The sequence below is a fragment of the Rhinoderma darwinii genome, chromosome 11 (assembly GCF_050947455.1).
Source record: "Rhinoderma darwinii isolate aRhiDar2 chromosome 11, aRhiDar2.hap1, whole genome shotgun sequence".
NCBI classification, from domain to species: domain Eukaryota; kingdom Metazoa; phylum Chordata; class Amphibia; order Anura; family Rhinodermatidae; genus Rhinoderma; species Rhinoderma darwinii.
Window position 1 is genome coordinate 38,947,168 of NC_134697.1, and position 18,560 is coordinate 38,965,727.

An 18,560-nucleotide genomic window follows, 5' to 3' on the forward strand; every position below is an offset into this window, starting at 1 on the left:
AAGTGGTCCAACCAGATCCATAGCAATGCGCTCAAAAGAAACCTCAATTATAGGTAGCGGTATTAGAGGGTTACGAAAATGTGGCCGAGGTGTATTAACTTGACACTCGGGGCAAGTTTGACAAAAATAAACTCCAGCTTTATAGAGGCCTGGCCAGAAGAAGCTCCACTCAATACGCTCTTTTGTTTTCTCTGCCCCTAAATGTTCCCCTAGAACATGTGAATGAGCCAGTTCCAATACTAAGTGGACATGAGACTGGGGTACAACAAGCAGCTCTATAAACCTTGTTTCGGTTTTCTTTACCCTGTAAAGTAAATTATGTACGGCAAAGTGGGGATACTGCAAATCACTGTCTGGTTCCTGAGAAATACTATTAATTACTTTGACATTTTTCCAGGCATTCACTAGATTAGGATCCTTCAGCTGTTCTGTACCAAATATTCCCCTAGAAACTTGCAAGTTAGAAAATCCTATTTCAGAAGGTGTCTCCTCTGAGTCCCCAGCCAAGACTTCTAAAGGGAAATTATCAGGTTCCCCTGGTACCAGTGCTACATCATTAATAGTTTCACTTACATTATGCTTATCCTCAGACACAATGGGCTTCTTATTTTCCCATAAATCCCAGAACAATGGAAAATCACAGCCAAGTATGACACTGTGTAGTAAACTTTTAACCACGTCCACTTCATGGCTCACTGACCCACAAGGAGTTTCCACTGTTAGCACTGCAGTGGGATAGTCCTTAGTGTCGCCATGAATGCACACAACCCCCAACCGGTGGGTCTTGAGTCTGTCAGAGTCCACAAGACTGCTGTGAATCAAAGTCACCAGACTCCCAGAGTCCAGCAATGCCATTACAGAATGTCCCTCTATTTTGACCGGACATTCTTGTCTTTCGGTCATACTGTCCACCTGAGCTGTATAAGAAGGCTTAGTAAATAATGACATAAGCTTTCCCATGGTACAGTCCATAGGTTCACCTAGCACCGGGCAGCTACCAGCCATATGACTCAGTCCTTGGCACCACCAACAGACTACTTGGCCCCCCCATCACGTTCTGGCAGGAGGTAATGTATATTCATTATCAGGACACTGCAGTAATGTTAGTGTTTGTGTATGTGGCTGCACATAGCGATATAGCTATATCGCTATCTGCAGAGTAAATGAATGGAGAGAAGTGTATGACGCTGATTGGTCAGTGTCATACACTTCTCTCCACAACGTCCACTTGGTCAAAAAGTAAAACACGCCCAGTTGTCCATTGAGAAACTCTTTAGCATAAAGCTAATATAGGTCATAACTTCGTCAAAAATGATAGTTTTTCTAAATAAAAAAAACACTGCTGTAATCTACATTACAGCGACGATCACATCATGTACAATATAGTCCACTTATAATATGGTGACAGAGCCTCTTTAAATGCACAATTATAGAATTTGTTTCCTCGCCCAAGTGCATAACCATGCATTTATCCATATTAAACTTAATTTGCTATTTCTCTGCCCAAACATCCAGCTTCCCCAAATCCCCTGTAATATTATGTTAAACTCCTTTGTGTTGGTCACTTTACAGAGCTTAGTATCGTCTGCAAATATTAAAATAATACCCTGTCAGCCCTCTACAAGGTCATTAATAAACATATTTTAAAAAAAAGAGGGCCCAATACTGACCCCTATGGTACATCACTGGTACTGGGACTCAATCTGAGGATTTACAATTAATAACCACCCTCCGTTTTCTATCACTGAGCCAGTTGTTAACCCAGTAACACATATTTTCCCCCAAGATGGGTGAGCAAGATCAGTAATGCTGTGAAGTACTTAGGGTCTTTTGATTTTATCTACCACTGATGTCATCTCGTCCAGCAGCTGGGTACTTCTATAGCCTCACTACATGTGTGTACTGTGCATGACAGCTATGGAGTTCTTGCTACATAACTGTAAAGGCAATATGGCAGCCACATCTGCCATATTGTAGAAAAGCAATCATAAAATTATTATATATTGCACAAAAATTTATAATTCAGTAAAGACTTTTAATTGGTTACAAAATAAAAGCAATTAATTCCTTTTAACATATTTTATGCAAAATAAATCCAAAAAAGAAAATTTTCGATAAAATACAGTATAATATACAGTATATTTAAAACAAACCTGAAGACTTTCTAAAGGGGTTTTCCCATCTCAGAAAGTGATAGCATATTGCAAGTGAATAGGTCAGTGCAGTTCCCTGCTCAGTGGGTGGCCGGAAGCACCTCTGTGCAGGGAAAAACTTTGAAGGGGACGCAACACTAAACCAACACAGTGGCCCCTTCATTCTTAAAATCATGGGGTCCTAGTAGTTGGACTCTTACCAATCAGAAAGTGATGCGGTATCCTAGCGATATAACATCACTCCCTTGAGGAACACTTTTTAAAAAAAAAATCTATAACCGGGTCATATTCTTTTTACATATCCATTTGTTTGGGTTAAAGCAGCTTTCTGCTGATAAGTCTTTTCCATAGGTGGCACACTGGTGCTCTTCTGATGTAACAGATCTGGTGATAAAACAACAAATTACGTGACATTATCTGATTTACTGTATTAAAATTAACTTTATAAGTAAGGTGTAAGTGATTAATGTAACCTAAATCTGGTGAAAAAAAATAAAAAAAGCTTTTACGTTTTATTTACAATGAGTGACCAGTTTATTGTGAGCATCTGCTTAATACTTTCTTAGGCCATCTTCTGTCCATACTGTACGTTGTAATGCGCTGCATTGTACTGTGGGTAGGCAGGCTGAGATCTGACTTATAGCTATAATAATTTATATTTTAAAGATAGCCCCCTTTAAAAAGTCACCTCTCCTGACATGTCTGTTTTAATAAATAATTGTATTCCCCATCAAACAATAATTCTAAAGAATCTTTTCTTAGAACTCTACTTGGTGCCTTTCCTCTGTTATTCCTCCCAGAAATTTATGAGTACATTGACAACTGTGTGTTACCAGTTGTGGGTGTGTCCCTACACAGACTAACAAAGTCCAATCAGTGCTGACTGAGTGAACATGTGTAAGGACACACCTCTTTGACAAGAGGAATGGTAACAACCAGCTGTCAATTTATTCATACATTTCTAGGAGAAATAGCAGAGTAATGGCAACAAAGTTCTAAGAAAATATGTTTCAGAATTGTTTTTTAATGGGGAATACAAGTATTTACTAAAATAGACATGTCAGGAGAGGTGACAGGTCATCTTTAATATGATCTATTAGACCATGCTGAGATAATAGATGAGAGGTACCCTTTTCAGTACCCACTACCTATGGCTGCGAGTCCCATCTAGTACAATTCTAAAAGAACTGCATGTGCCACAGAAATCAATGACTGCCACTACAGGGAAAATAATCACTTACACAGGGTTGTTCAGTTTACAAAACCTATTTTCATATACCCTATTAGGGAATTCTTGGTTAATATAGGGGGTCCTCTATTCAGGATCCTCATCTCTTGGCCGGAATTGAGAAATGCTACAAAGAGTGTCTCTTGCTCTAGAGGACCTGCCCTGTCCTGCATTAAAACACACAACTCATAGATTTGAATGGTCACTACATAATGCTTAAAGAGTTTATCCACGACCGGACAACTGATGATCTATCCACAGGATAGGTCATCAGTATATGATCGGTGAGGGTCTGACACCCAGACTCCGCATCAATCAGCTGTTCCGGCTGCCTCCGGGAATCGGATGTTTTGAAGGGCATGCAGTAGTTGGAGCTGGAAGCAGATGGCTCCGACCACTGCATAGCGGCCGTTCTGAAGAACTGCAGCTCTGCTCCTATTCACTTAAATAGGAGCAGAGCTCGGCCGTTATTCCGTGACCGGAGCCATCTGCTTCCAATATGAACGTCCGATGCCCGGATACAGCCGGAGCAGCTGATCGGTGCAGGGTCCTGGTGTCGGACCCCTACCGATCATATACCCATGACCTATCCTGTGGATAACAGCTGATCGCTGGGGTCTCAGCAGGGGGACACTTTGTGGTCTGCTTATTGTGAAGACACCCTTCTAACAATAGGGATTGTCTAAAAAGGACAACCCCATTAACCACCTTATGTTGATTGCAGAGGCTTCAAGGAACGGCCCTTATAAGTAACGCCCTAAAATTGAAAAAGGGGTTGTCCTAAAAACACAATTCTCTAGAGTCATAAGAAAGCTAAGAAAATGTATCTAAAATAAACTTACATTTTTCCTTGAAACTGTCCACCTCTCTTCCATTGCCAATGTGACTCATGTTTGGTAAGTCCAATCCAGAAATGCCCATTCTTCAAAGGAATGTGTCTTGAAATAAAATCCTGAGAAATACATATCAGCAAAAATAGAAGGATTTTTGTTACTAATTAAGAAATATGTTCAGACTGTGGCCGATAACATAGATCAGGTCAGCCAGTAACTTAAAGTGAATGCATCATTAGAAAATTACATATTATTTAATTTAGGTTTTTATAAGAAACATATTTTCGTAAAATTTTGGTGTTGTTATCCTGATTAAAAAAATGTATACAGTACTATACACATAAAAAAAATCTCGAAATATTTAAATTTTCACACTGGCCACTAGAGCAGTTACAATAGTCTGACACTTTGTTGTATATACAGGTACAGGATGAGGAGAACCATCACATTATAATTGGAGGGTGGGTGAGTTAGGGTCCTATTACACGGCCCGGTATGGGTCGTGAAAATGAGTGCCAATCAATGAGACAGCTCACTGGGCGGCGCTCGTTTGTTTGTTTCTTTCACAAGAAGTAACGATCGGTTATGTACAGTATGTGGACGAAAAATCGTTACTACAATCGTTCGTCCCCAAACATTTCCATTATGTCGGCAGCTCAGATCATAAGAACACTCGTTTGCCAGATCATTGGCCCATGTAAAAGGGCCTTTAATGACAGCTCTATTGTACTGCTGGATGCCTAGATAAGGCAGGATAGTAACACTATATACACACGGAATAGGCTTAGTTTGCAGCTCCCCTGTCACTATCAGGTCTCTCGGGGAGCGGCTGCACGCCATCACTTTCTGGAGACTGTAATGATCTATGGCATTTCTCTGTCAGCTGACTCCCATTCATTTAATCTGCCATAAAGTGCACTCACCCTGCTGTACTAACTACACAGAGAACACAGGAAGGAAGTTTCTATCCCCAATGTTGACAGCACTTTTAGGAAAGTTTTTAAAATAAAAAATAAATAGCTACAACATTTAAAAAAAATATATGTCTTCCACAGATTTACTGTATAGCTAATTAATAATACTTCAATTGAATAAATTATACGTTTAATATGTTCATTACTGTGTATAATTGTGCCTCATCACGTCACAGGCCTTCATCGGGTTCCATGATTAAAAGTATGCACTACGCACATGTAGTACATACAACAACCTCCAGCCACAGATAGCGGTCAGCTGAACAAGCTCATTCGGCCGAGCGTTACTTTTCCGGACTCCCACATACACATGCACATTTGACTTAGCCAGCATGCTTGCATTTAAATTGGAAGAGGGGAATGAGCCGTTGCCAGACACCTCTGGCAGCGAATTTTTTTTTCCGCAGGAACAAAAAAATGTAAGCTGCCGTCATGGTAGAGTTTGGGGCATCCACATACATATTCGAACAACAGCTGGTTCAGATGACTTTTCTCCAATGTGTATGGGCCCCTTTAGGTGTAATGTGTTTGCTTGTGAGTTAAGTAATAGTCTTGTCTGACACTTTAATCATGGCACAGTCATTAACTCTGCTGGCAGCAATAGGGCCATTTGTTTAATGTGACCAGGGCATCATCTGCATGCATTTTGTATTCTCTCCACATGTTTGCATAGCTTTCTTTACCACTCTAAAAACATGGATAAGTTAAGATGGCCATATATATGAGATAAAGGTTGGCCGATGATCCTACAGCATGTGTATAGGGTTCTATTGACGGTAGAGGTCGGAGGAAGAGAGATAAAGCATGTTGGATCTCAACATGTTTGATCCTTTGTTTCCTGAAGGATATAAACCACTACCAGGGATGTCTGATAGTGGCTTATTCCATTATAAACTGTTCAGCTGGGCCCAAGGCATGTTTATGGTGGAGTCAAAAGAAATAGCTTCTGGACATCAAGTTCACGGCCATCCAATGTGTATGATCGGCTTAAGACAGAAACCATTGTTAGGACATTCTTAGTACAGCTCTGTGGAATATATTAGCACGACTTAAACACTATATAAAAAGTAACACGTCAGACCTGTTCTTCCATATTCTCAAAGGAAATAAGCTCAGCATTCCTCTGCTCACAGTTATTTTCACTCTGAGCCCATTTATATCTTTCTTCTGAAAAGAAGTAACATTTGCCATTGAATGCATCCCAATTCAGTGGACACAGCTCACAAACCTGTCCTGTAGTTGAGAGAAGCATATGTAGAAGATTATGCCTTATCATATATCTGTCTGGGACTCTATGCAAAAGGAAGAAGTAAGGAGGAAGTCAACACAAATTACAAGTGCCACGTACATTAAAAAAATTAGTGCTGAGCTAAGCAAATAGGAATGTGGGGAGAATTTATGAAGCCCTTAATGGCAATTTTCTGTGTTAGGAAAGTCGCAATTTTTGCAAAAACTGGCGGGGCTTAGCAGGGCAGGGTTTAGCGTCCTGATAAATTTACTGTACGGGTGTATTCACGTGATGCAGTTTTTCCGTGTTTTTTTCCGAAAGTCACATCGAAAAACGTTTGCGTTGTTACCGCGATTTGGAAAATTGCTGCAAATCACAGTAAAAACTATTATTATTATTATGATTTAATCTGTATGAATATATTCTATCAATTGGATTACCACGGTCACTAGATGTGGAAGAAACATAAAGAAAAATGGGTGATCCCATGGGCAATATCGCTAGATATAATGGACTTCAAATAAACAGGTGAACAAGAACTTCTGACCTGGTTAAGTTAGGGTATGTTCACACGGCTTATTTTCGGCCAAAAAATCGGAAGCAGAACACCTCCAAACATCTGCCATTTCAATCGGAAAAACGTCGTTCTGTTCCGACAGGCCGCTTTTTTAAATGGCCGTTTTAAAAAACGGGCGCGTAAAAAACACGGCCGAGAAAAAGAAGTGCATGTCACTTCTTCAAAAAAGGCTGTAAAAAAGGCAGCGAAAAACGCGTCTTTGAATAAAAAATGGCTGAAGACCAGGAGCTTTTTTCTCTTGAAAACAGCTCCGTATTTTCAGACGTTTTGGGGTTTGTGTGTGCACATACCCTTATGCTGCAAATAGGCATCACTCTATCATGAGCTCAATCTGATGAGAATTCCCATCGATATAGATGCTGCCATTAACTAAAGCCCCCCCCCCCCCCCCCCTGGCAAACTTTACTCAGGCCAGGTGGTAAATATACTTCAATGGGAAGAAAATCAGCTCATGCTCTGATAATCAGAGAGACTACTTAGGGCCAAAACTCTTCATGAGCTAACATATTTTCCGGTATACTTTTTAAATCAAGAATTTTATCGAAAATATGTAAAGCCAGTAGTAACTGATTAAAGCAAAAGTAAAAAAAAAAGTGTCTATCTATTTAAGTGAATGCACATTACCTGTTGCAGCACATAGGTCTGTAATTGCATTATATGCATCTATGTATTTTTTGGATATATTTAAATCAAATTCTTTGGTTTCATCCTGAAAATTTTGACCAGAATCCTCAGTAGTGGTGTTACATGAATTTTTTTGAACTGAGGAAATAAAAACATTTTGGTAGAATATGTGTCGTAGTCCTGTAAAATACAGACATTATTTCAAGGCACAACAATTGAATTTATAAAGCTAGAGTGCTGTGCTTTACAATCCTTAAAGAGAATGTCTATCGCTGGACACCATTCTATTCATCTTAATAGATGTTTTATGCTGATTCATTTCTTAACATATCTTGATAGCAGACATAGTTCACTTCTTATATACAGGGCTGCAAATCCCCTGCATCTCTATAGATTTAACCCACTTTTATTATTCCGTATACCGTATGACAGATTTTGGTGGAAATAGCACAGGTTAAAAAAAAATGGCATCTAAATATGTGCCAAAATTGCACCAAATTTGTACAAAAATTTGCAACAATTCTTTTCTTACTCCAAAAAAGAAAAAAAGAGGCGAGAAAAGTGAGCAAGATGTAAATGTACTTTTAACCTCATTTATTAATGGTAAAGGTTAATTTAAAAAAAGGTGCAAATTAGTTGTGAAAATATATGGCTTCTCATAGTAGGTGTAAAAAGATTAAAACAGTCAATTTTAAATGCACCAGATTTGTTAATCTCTTAAAGAAGACCTCCAGTGGAAACCAAACTTTCCATGTCTGCATTGCCCACCTGACTGTATACCACACTCTACACTTATTTTATATATCCTGTACTTACTTTTTGAACTGCTGCCTTGTCTGTGTTTAAAAAACAAAACAAAAAACCTCCATCGTGATTCTGGGATTTCCCCAGCTTTCTCTTCCTCTCTGCTTTGCTATCAATCCCATGATGCTTCAGCACATCATCATATGACCAGATAAAGTCCATACCATTTTTTCATGCTGGGGGACACTATGATTATCATTCGCTCTATATTCTCCTAAATAAACTGAGAAACCATAAGTATACAGAGAGGCTGTACTATATTCTTCTACATTATATCTGTGTGACAGGGACCTGTCTAAGCATCAGTGGTAGTTGATGATGCAAAACTAGTGTGGTACAGGAACTGCTGAAGCCTGTGATGGGTGACACACATATCTCCATAGACTCAAGTAAAGAAAGCGTGCCATCGGGCCTGGTTCACACTGCTGCTAAGCAGCCATCCAAGTCTGATATATATATATATAGATAGAAGCAGCAAGAAAAATAACAGATGAGGACCTGACATATGGAATACCAGAATGGAGCACATGGGAAAGTTTCGTTTTGGCCAGTGTTCGTTTAAAGAGGCTCTGTCACCAGATTTTGCAACCCCTATCTCCTATTGCAGCAGATCGGCGCTGCAATGTAGATAAGAGTAACGTTTTGTTTTTTTTTAAAAACAGCATTTTTGGCCAAGTTATGACCATTTTTATATTTATGCAAATGAGGCTTTCTTAAGTACAACTGGGCGTGTTTAAAGTTATGTACAAGTAGGCGTGTATTGTGTATGTACAGCTGGGCGTTTTTACTTCTTTTACTAGCTGTGCGTTGTGAATAGAAGTGTATGATGCTGACGAATCAGCATCATCCACTTCTCTTCGTTAACACCCAGCTTCTGGCAGTGCACAGACACACAGCGTGTTCTCGAGAGATCACGCTGTGACGTCACTTCCTGCCCCAGGTCCTGCATCGTGTCGGACGAGCGAGGACACATCGGCACCAGAGGCTACAGTTGATTCTGCAGCAGCATCAGCGTTTGCAGGTAAGTCGATGTAAGTTTTTAATTTTTCTGTTGACAAAGCCACAAGTGGGCTTGTTTTTTGCAGGACGACATGTAGTTTTTGCTGGTACCATTTTGGAGCACATGGGACTTAAAGGCCATGGACACCTTTGAGGGCATTTTTTTTTTTTTTTTTTAACAAATAGATTAGTCTTCATTAAAAAATCATTTTACTTTTGAAGATACAACTGTATCACTCGTCTTACACTGTATCCATCAGTCCCGCGGACCTGACAGGTTCAGTGTCGACGAGTCCTACGTGTCTGTGACACGCAGGATCCACCTGTAATCGATCACATCTAAGTTATGAACCAGTGTGAAGAGAATGGTACAGATACAGAATACAGAACAGCTGTATCTTCAAAACAAAAAGATTTTTTAACAGACTAATTGTAAAGTTACACTAAACACACTGACTAATCTATTTCTTAAAAAAAAAATGCCCTCAAAAGGTGTCCTTAGCCTTTAATGATTAACTTTTACTATTTTTTTGGGGGGTGGGAAAAAAAGTAATTCCGCCTTTTTTTAAGTTTTATTCGTATGCCGTTCATCTTATCTTGTTATTGATAACAATTTTTAAAAATAAAAACATTTTTATAGAAACATTTTAATTTATTTTTTTCACTGTGCACTTTTTCTATTTTTAAATTCCATGAGGGAACGTTACAAAGCAATATTCTGATCATTTACAATGCATTCGGAAAGTCTTCAGACCCTTTAACCTCTTGAGGACCAAGCTCATTTTGGCCTTCAGGACCAGACCCATTTTTTCAAATCTGACATGTGTCAATTTATGTGGTAATAACTTGGGAACACTTTTACCTATCAAAGCGATTCTGAGATTGTTTTCTCATGACTTATTGTACTTTATGATAGTGGAAAAATGTGGTCGATAAATTCAATATTTGTTAGTGAAAAACACCAAAATTTAGTGAAAAATTGCAAAAATTTGCATTTTTCTAAATTTAAATGTATCTGCTTGTAAGACAGATAGTAATACCACACAAAATTGTTGCTAATTAACATCCCCATATGTCTGCTTTAGATTGGCATCGTTTTTTGAACATCCTTTTATTTTTCTAGGATATTACAAGGCTTAGCACTTTAGCAGCAATTTCTCACATTTTCAAGAAAATTTCAAAAGGCTATATTTTCAGGGACCAGTTCAGTTGTGAAGCGGCTTTTAGAGCCTTATATATTAGTAATCACCAATAAGTCACCCCATTTTAAAAACTCTACCTCTCAAATTATTCAAAACAGCATTTAGAAAGTTTAACCCTTTAGACGTTTCACAGGAATTAAAGCAACATAGAAGTGAAATTTCCAAATGTAAATTTTTTTTGCAGAAATTCATTTTTAATCTATTTTTTTTTGTAACACAGAAGGTTTTACCAGAGAAATGCAACTCAATATTTATTGTACAGATTCTGCAGTTCTTAGAAATATCCCACATGTGGCCCTAGTGCGCTAATGGACTGAAACACCGGCCTCAGAAGAAAAGGAGCACCTAGTGGATTTTGGGCCTCCTTTTTATTAGTGAAATATTTTAGGCACCATGTCAGGTTTGAAGGGCTCTTGCGGTGCCAAAACAGTGGAAATCCCCCAAAAGTGACCCCTTTTGGGAAACGAAACCCCTTGAGGAAATTATTTAGAGGTATTGTGAGCATTTTGACCCCGCAGGTTTTTTGCAGAAATTATTGAAAATGGAAAATGAAAATCTACATTCTTTCAAAGAAAATGTAGGTTTAGATAATTTTTTCTAAATTCCACAAGGACTAAAGGAGAAAAAGCACTGCAACATTTGTAAAGCAATTTCTCCCGAGTAAAACAGTACCCCATATGTGGTAATAAACGGCTGTTTGGACAAACGGCAGAGCTCAGAATGGAAAGAGCTCCATTTCGCTTTTGGAGCTCACATTTAGCAGGAATGGTTTGCGGAGGCCATGTCGCATTTGCAAAGCCCCTAAGGAACCAAAACACTGAAAACGCCAAAAAAGTGCCTCCATTGAGAAAACGACACACCTTGAGGAATCCATCTAGGGGTGTAGTGATCATTTTGACCCCACCGGTGTTTCATAGATTTTATTAGAATTGGGCAGAATCTCTATCACTATGTTTTCTTCTGAGAATGTTTCAAAGCTCTACGTAGCGATATATGCTCCCGATATGTGGTAATGTCTACTGATTTGTTATGTTTTCATTACCAAATAAAGAGTTTGTAAAGAAAAAAAGAATTGGGCAGTGAAAATGTAAAAAATCCTTTTTCTTCAATAAGACGTAGTTTTAGCTAAAAAAAATGTCATTTTCTCAACAGATAAAGGAAAAAAAGAACCCCCCAACACTTGTAAAGCAATTTCTCCCGAGTACGGTAATACCCCACATGTGGTCATAAACTGCTGTTTGGGCACACGGCGGGGCTCAGAAGGGAAGGTGCGCCATTTTCTTTTGGAGTACAGATTTTGCTGCATTTGATTTATGGGCGCTATGTCGCATTTACAAAGTCCCTGTGGGACCAAAACAGTGGATCCCCCCCAGAAGTGACCCCATTTTGGAAACAACACCACTCAAGGTATTCACCTAGGGGTGTAGTGAGCATGTTAACCCCGCAGGTGTTTGCAACATCCATTGCACACTTATTTCTGCCAGAGTGAAAATTGGATTTTTTTCCATAGATATGCCAATATATGGTGCCCAGCTTGTGCCACCATAACAAGACAGCTGTCTAATTATTATGCTGTATTTCCCGGTTTTAGAAAAACCCTACATGTGGCCCTAATCTTTTCGACCAGGCTCATGAGTGAAAGAGTACCATGTAAAATTTAGGCCTAATTTGACGACTTACACAGTATTGGTTCACAATTGTGGAGGATCTGATGTGAAATAATAAAAGAAAAACTCCTGAGAAGTGACCCCATTTTGGAAACTGCACCCCTCAAGGCATTTATTAAGGGGTGTAGTGAGCATTTTCACCCCACAGGTCTTTTCCATAAATGATTGTGCTGCGGAAGGTGCAAATTAAAATTTTTCCCTAGATATGCCAATTTAGTGGCAAATATGTCGTGCCCAGCTTGTGCCACTGGGGATACACACACCAAAAATTGTTAAAAGGGTTCTCCCGGGTATGGCGATGCCATATATGTAGAAGTAAACAGTTGTTTGGGCACGCTGTAGGGCTCAGTAGGGGGGGAGCGCCATTTGGCTTTTGGAACGTGGATTTTGCTTGGTAATAGTTTTGTTTGGAGTCTTACTGGTGTTTACGTTTATAATGTGGTGGCATATGTAAGCTGGGCGGAGTGTATCAGGGACATAGTCAGGTGGTATAATAAGGTAAAAAAAAATAAAAAAATAATCCATAGATGTGTGTTAGGCTGTGACACAATCCTTTCTGCACAGGCCAGTGTCGCACTGATGTATGGCGTCTTTTCTTATCCCCCTTTTGGTCCACACTCCGCACCTTTGTAGTTTGGGGAATTTTGCTGGGAAGTGTTGTCCTGGTATAATACAGGCGCCCTCGCTTCCAGCAGATATGTTTGGGCCCTCCCCTTCCTGGTTCCCTAATTTTAGTACCTTGATAATTCGTCTCTTGAAACAAAATAATTATTTCCCGCGGGCTGCACAACTTGATTTTTTTTTTTCCTGACTTATTGGAGCCTTAACTTATTTTTTCATAGACTAAATGGTATGAGGCCTGTTTTTTTGCGGGACAAGCTGTAGTTATTATTGGTATCATTTTGGTGTACATGCAACTTTTTGATCACTTTTGATCCTTTTTTTTGGAGGCAAGGTGACAAAAAAACAGCAATTCTGCCATAGTTTTTTAGTTTTTTTTAAACAGCGTTCACCATGCGTTATAAACTACATGTTTACTCTGCGGGTCAGTACGATTACGGTGATACCAAATTTATAGCACTTTTTTATGTTTTACAACTTTTTGCACAATAAAATTACTTTTCTAAAGAGAATTTATTTTTTCTGTCGCCATGTTGTGAGAGCCATAATTTTTTAATTTTTTAGTCGATGGAGCTGTATAAGGGCTTGTTTTTTTTTTATCCGAGCTATAGCTTTTATAGGTACCATTTTTGGATACATGCGGCTTTTTGATCACTTTTTATTTCAATTTTTGGAAGACAAAGTGACCAAAATAACAGCAATTATGGCAGTATTTTTTAGGTTTTTTTTACGGCGTTCACTGCGCAGGATAAATAATATTATATTTTTATAGTTCAGGACGTTATGGTTGCAGCGATACCAAATATGTATGGTTTATTATTTTTTTCAATAATAAATGACTTGATAAGTGAAAAAGGGGGAGATTGTGTTTCATTTTACTACTTGAAACTTTTATTGTATTTTTTACAACTTTTATTTTAACTTTTTTTTACACTTTTCTTTAGTCCCACTAGGGGACTTGAAGATCCAACGGTTTGTTTGATGTTCTAATATATTGCACTACCATTGTTAGGCCTCCTGTTGCCATAGTAGCAGTCGTCAGCCTTGCCACTGCATGGCAGGCTGCCGATTTTCTACAAACCGGTAAGATGCAGCGATCACAATGGATTGCTGCATCTAAGGGGTTAATGGCAGGAATCGCAGCTAGCTCCTAGCTCCGGTTCCTGCCGATAGATTGGGGTGTCCGATGTAACATACAGCGGACACGCACTGCTGATGTCGCCGGTTCAGCTTCTGAGCCGGAAGCTGAGCCGGTGCCATCTTGCCGATGGTACCAGAAGCCTTTTAGCCCCTGCCGCCGAGTGGGGCATAGGAGGCTTCCGTTGCTTGCAGACCGGGAGGTAAGTATTGGGCCTCCGATCGCCTTTGCAGCCACCGGAAACTCAGCGATCATGTTGCTGGGGTGCCGGTGGCTATAAACTCCTCAAATGCTGCGATCTCTATTGCACACAGCATCTGAGGGGTTAATCGGCCGGATCTGATGCTAGCTCGGGTCCTGGTCAATACCTCAGGGTGCCAGCTGTAATATACAGCTGTCACCCGGCGGCGATGGTGCGGGCTCAGCTCCTGAGCTAGCTCCATCTTCTTCACGTACAGTTACGTGGAAAGGCGTTAAGACACCAGTTTCCATCACGTAACTGTACGCGATCGGGCGGGAAGGGATTAAATATTTCACATTTTGTTATGCTGAGGCCTTGTGCTAAATTAGAACACGTTTTTCCCCATCATTCTGCACTCAATACCCCATAATGACAAAGTGAAAAAAGAATGTTAGTAATCTTTGCTAATTTATTGAAAAGGAAAATCTAAAATATTGCATTGTCATAAGTATTTAGACACTTTATTCAGTACTTAGTTGAAGCAACTTTGGCAGTGATCACAGCCTCCAGTTTTCTTGGGTATGATGCCACAAGTTTTGCACCTTGTGTACCTGGATTTGGGAATTTTCTGCCATTCTTCTCTGCAGATCCTCTCAAGCTCTGTCAGATTGAATAGGGACCGTCGGTGGACAGCCAGTTTTAGCTCTCTCCAGAGATGCTCGATTGGGTTCAAGTCAGCACTGGCTGGGCCACCATGCTTCACTGTAGGGTTGGTATTGGGCAGGTGATGAGCAGTGATGGTTGACCTTCTGGAAGTTTTTTCCATCTGCACACAGGATCTTTGGAGCTCCGAGAGAGTAACCATTGGGTTCTTGGTAACCTCTCTTACCAAGGCCCTTCTCCATTGATTACTGCGTTTGGTGGGGTGGTCAGCTCTAGGAAGAGTCCTCGTTGTTCAAAACTTCTTCCATTTAAGAATTATGGAGGCCACTGTGCTCTTGGGAACTTTCAGTGCAGCAGAAACTATTTTGTACCCTTCTCCAGATCTGTGCCTTCACACAATCCTGTCTCTATACTCTACAGGTAGTTCTTTCCTCCTCATGGCTTGTTTTTTGGTCTGATATGCATTTTAAGCTGTGAGACCGGATATAGACAGGGAGGTGTTTTTCCAAACCATGTCCAATCAAATGAATTTAACACAGGTGGACTCCAATCAAGGTGTAGAAACATTTAAAAGATGATCTAGATAAATGGGAGGCCCCCAGAGCTAAATATCAAGTGTCATAGCAAAGGGTCTGAATGCTTATGTCCATGCGAAATCACGGCCCACTGATGTGTAACAGAGAGGGCACCTCCCTCAGTCAAACCTCTTAGATGCTATGGTCAATAATCCTGTCAGTCAAGCCCGGGCTCCTGCGGTGGTCGCGATCACCATGATGTAGATGTATACCATGGTGGCTTATTGTAAGTCAAACCATGACGTACAGTTAAGTCATATTTGGGGCTAATATGTCATTATTAATAAATATGGCTAATGTTCTGGCTGCTTCCAGTCACCACAAGTGGGAGATTACTGTATACTGTGTTGTTATAATTGAGCTCAATGTATGGAGGGATCAGTGATTGGGACAGATTTATTAATACTGTCGTAAAGTTAGACAGGATAAAATTAGATTAGACAAACTGAAACTGTTTGGCTAATCATAAAACAATCAGGCATTCACAGGTTACTACCTGCACAAGGGCCTGAAAATCGTTGGCCATGTTGGAAACTATTATTAACTTGCCTGGTGCTTTAAGCATAGAAACTAATAATGTCAACTTTTTATTTATTTATTTGCATTTTTCTGGTGTCTGAGACCAGCAACTCATGATCAACACTATACAAAAGGCTGTTTTGGTACATGGTGACCACAAAGCTTTAAAAGTTAGCATACAAATCAAGTCACTTCATAGGGTAGGAGGAACTGGTTACGTGTGATAAATAAGAATGATATAACCCACTTATGGGCTCCGGAGGAAGTCAAAATTGAACTTTTTGCTAAAGATGGAAATATAAGACCTACTTTTTCATTCATTTACAAGTTCTCCACTCTACACACACATAACTTTACAGATCAACATACTCAATAAAGCTTTAGAAGACACAGTAGAGAATGTGGTGACTTTAAAAACTAGTTTAAGAGCCAAAAATGTATTGCTATAGCTTAGATCCTAAAGAGAGCTTTTGATAGAAAACATGTTTGAATGATGTACATGTGCACCCTATTACAGGGACTACCAAAGCATCCCACCAATCATTTACATTATACTTGCCAACTTTTAGGAAGAGACTTTAGGGACAATCTAAAAATGTGTCAGACGAAGTGCCGCTTATTTAAATCACAAATAGTGCAAATTACCTATTTATCACAGCCCTAAAAAAAAAAGACTCAAGACCAGTCCCCCTAAATAAATAGACCCTGCTCCCCATTCCTGACAATGTCCTGACGCTGACAAGATGTTGTCTGATGCGGTGCCCGGGAGTAAAGAGGACTCCTGGAACGGGTAAAGGTAAGTATGTTGTGAGGATGCATGGCACCGGGAGATTTGCCTGCTCTCCTAGGGGTCTGGGAGATCTCCACTTTTTCCAAGAGTATCCTGGATATCCTGAGAGAGTTGGCAAGTATGAATTACACGGAAGTATAGAAAGGGGTTAAAGGGATTTTCCATCTTTCTGGAAGCTCCATCCCTGACGGTGAGCTGATTATCAGGGGTCCCCTTGCGCCTGTGATAATCAGCTATTAAAGCCTTGTGGAAAAAGATGTAACATTTCTGAAATGTTTTCAGACATGTCAGTCAACAGTTTTTCCATCAGAAGAGATTAGCTGCAGCATGAACATAGCCTCACCTAGATGGACAAACATCTCTGGTGCTGCTTATCTCTGGGGAAAACAATTACGTCAGAAAAGAAAACAAAACCTGCTAATTAATTTTTGCCCAAAATTAGGATTCTTCACCCCCGCCCCCTGCCCCCCCCCCCCCCCCGATAAATGTTACATAAGTGTTATTGCAATCTTATATTTATGTCTAGGGGTTTTCTTTGTAGTACATTAATGATTCACATTACCTATTATTAATAATGCGGATACTTCGACCACTTTAAGAATAGCCACTACAATCATCAAAACCACATGGAGATATTGTGTTGGATCTATATGACAAAACAAAAAGTTGAGAGTTAAATAAGAAATAACACAGTAACAAAGTTTAGCCAAATCTATCATCAGTTCAGGTTATTTTTTCTCGTCGTTCTTAGGGTATGTTCACACGGCCAAATTTCAGACGTATACGAGGCGTATTTTGCCTCGTTTTACGTCTGGAAATACGTCTCAAATACGTCGTCAAACATCTGCCCATTACTTTCTATGGGTAGAACGCTGTATTGTCCACACGACGCGTAATTTTACGCGTCGTACGGCAATTACGACGCGTAAAATTACGCCTCGTAAAAAGAAGTGCAGGACACTTCTTTGGACGTTTTTGGAGCTGTTTTCTCATAGACTCCAATGAAAACAGCTCCAAAAACGGACGTAAAAAACGCCGCGAAAACGGCGTGAAAACGCCGCGAAAAATGCGAGTTGGTAAAAAAACGTCTGAAAAGCAGGGTCTGTTTTCCCTTGAAAACAGCTCTGGATTTTCAGACGTTTTTGTTGACTACGTGTGAACATAGCCTAAGGGTATGTTCACACGGCCTATTTACGGACGTAATTCGAGCGTTTTTGCCCCGAATTACGTCCGAAAATAGCGCCTCAATAGCGCTGACAAACATCTGCCCATTGAAAGCAATGGGCAGACGTTTGTCTGTTCACACGAGGCGTAATTTACGCGCCGCTGTCAAATGACGGCGCGTAAATAGACGCCCGCGTCAAAGAAGTGACCTGTCACTTCTTTGGCCGTAATTGGAGCCGTTATTCATTGACTTCAATGAATAGCAGCGCCAATTACGTCCGTAATTGACGCGGCGTTCAAGCGCCTGCACATGCCGTTACGGCTGAAATTACGGGGATGTTTTCAGGCTGAAACATCCCCGTAATTTCATCCGTTATGGACGCCCTCGTGTGAACATACCCTTATACTTTATGGGTATGTGCACACGTAGTGACCATAAACGTCTGAAAATCCAGAGCTGTTTTCAAGGGAAAACAGCCCCTGATTTTCAGACGTTTTTTGACCAACTCGCATTTTTCGCGGCGTTTTTCGCGCCGTTTTCGCTGCGTTTTTTTACGTCCGTTTTTGGAGCTGTTTTCATTGGAGTCTATGAGAAAACAGCTCCAAAAACGTCCAAAGAA

At 40.0% G+C, this 18,560-nt stretch overlaps 1 protein-coding gene across 1 annotated transcript; it reads right to left on the minus strand.

Moving 5' to 3' along the window:
• Positions 1–2,159: 2,159 nt before the first annotated feature.
• Positions 2,160–17,416, minus strand: LOC142663817 (C-type lectin domain family 2 member B-like). Its single transcript, XM_075842643.1, has 5 exons — positions 17,339–17,416; positions 7,618–7,755; positions 6,270–6,421; positions 4,224–4,333; positions 2,160–2,537 (listed from the first exon to the last, which is right to left on the minus strand). The coding sequence occupies exons 1-5, from the start codon at positions 17,391–17,393 to the stop codon at positions 2,426–2,428; spliced, it is 567 nt and encodes a 188-aa protein (XP_075698758.1). The 5' UTR covers positions 17,394–17,416; the 3' UTR covers positions 2,160–2,425.
• Between the last annotated feature and the right edge of the window lie 1,144 nt (positions 17,417–18,560).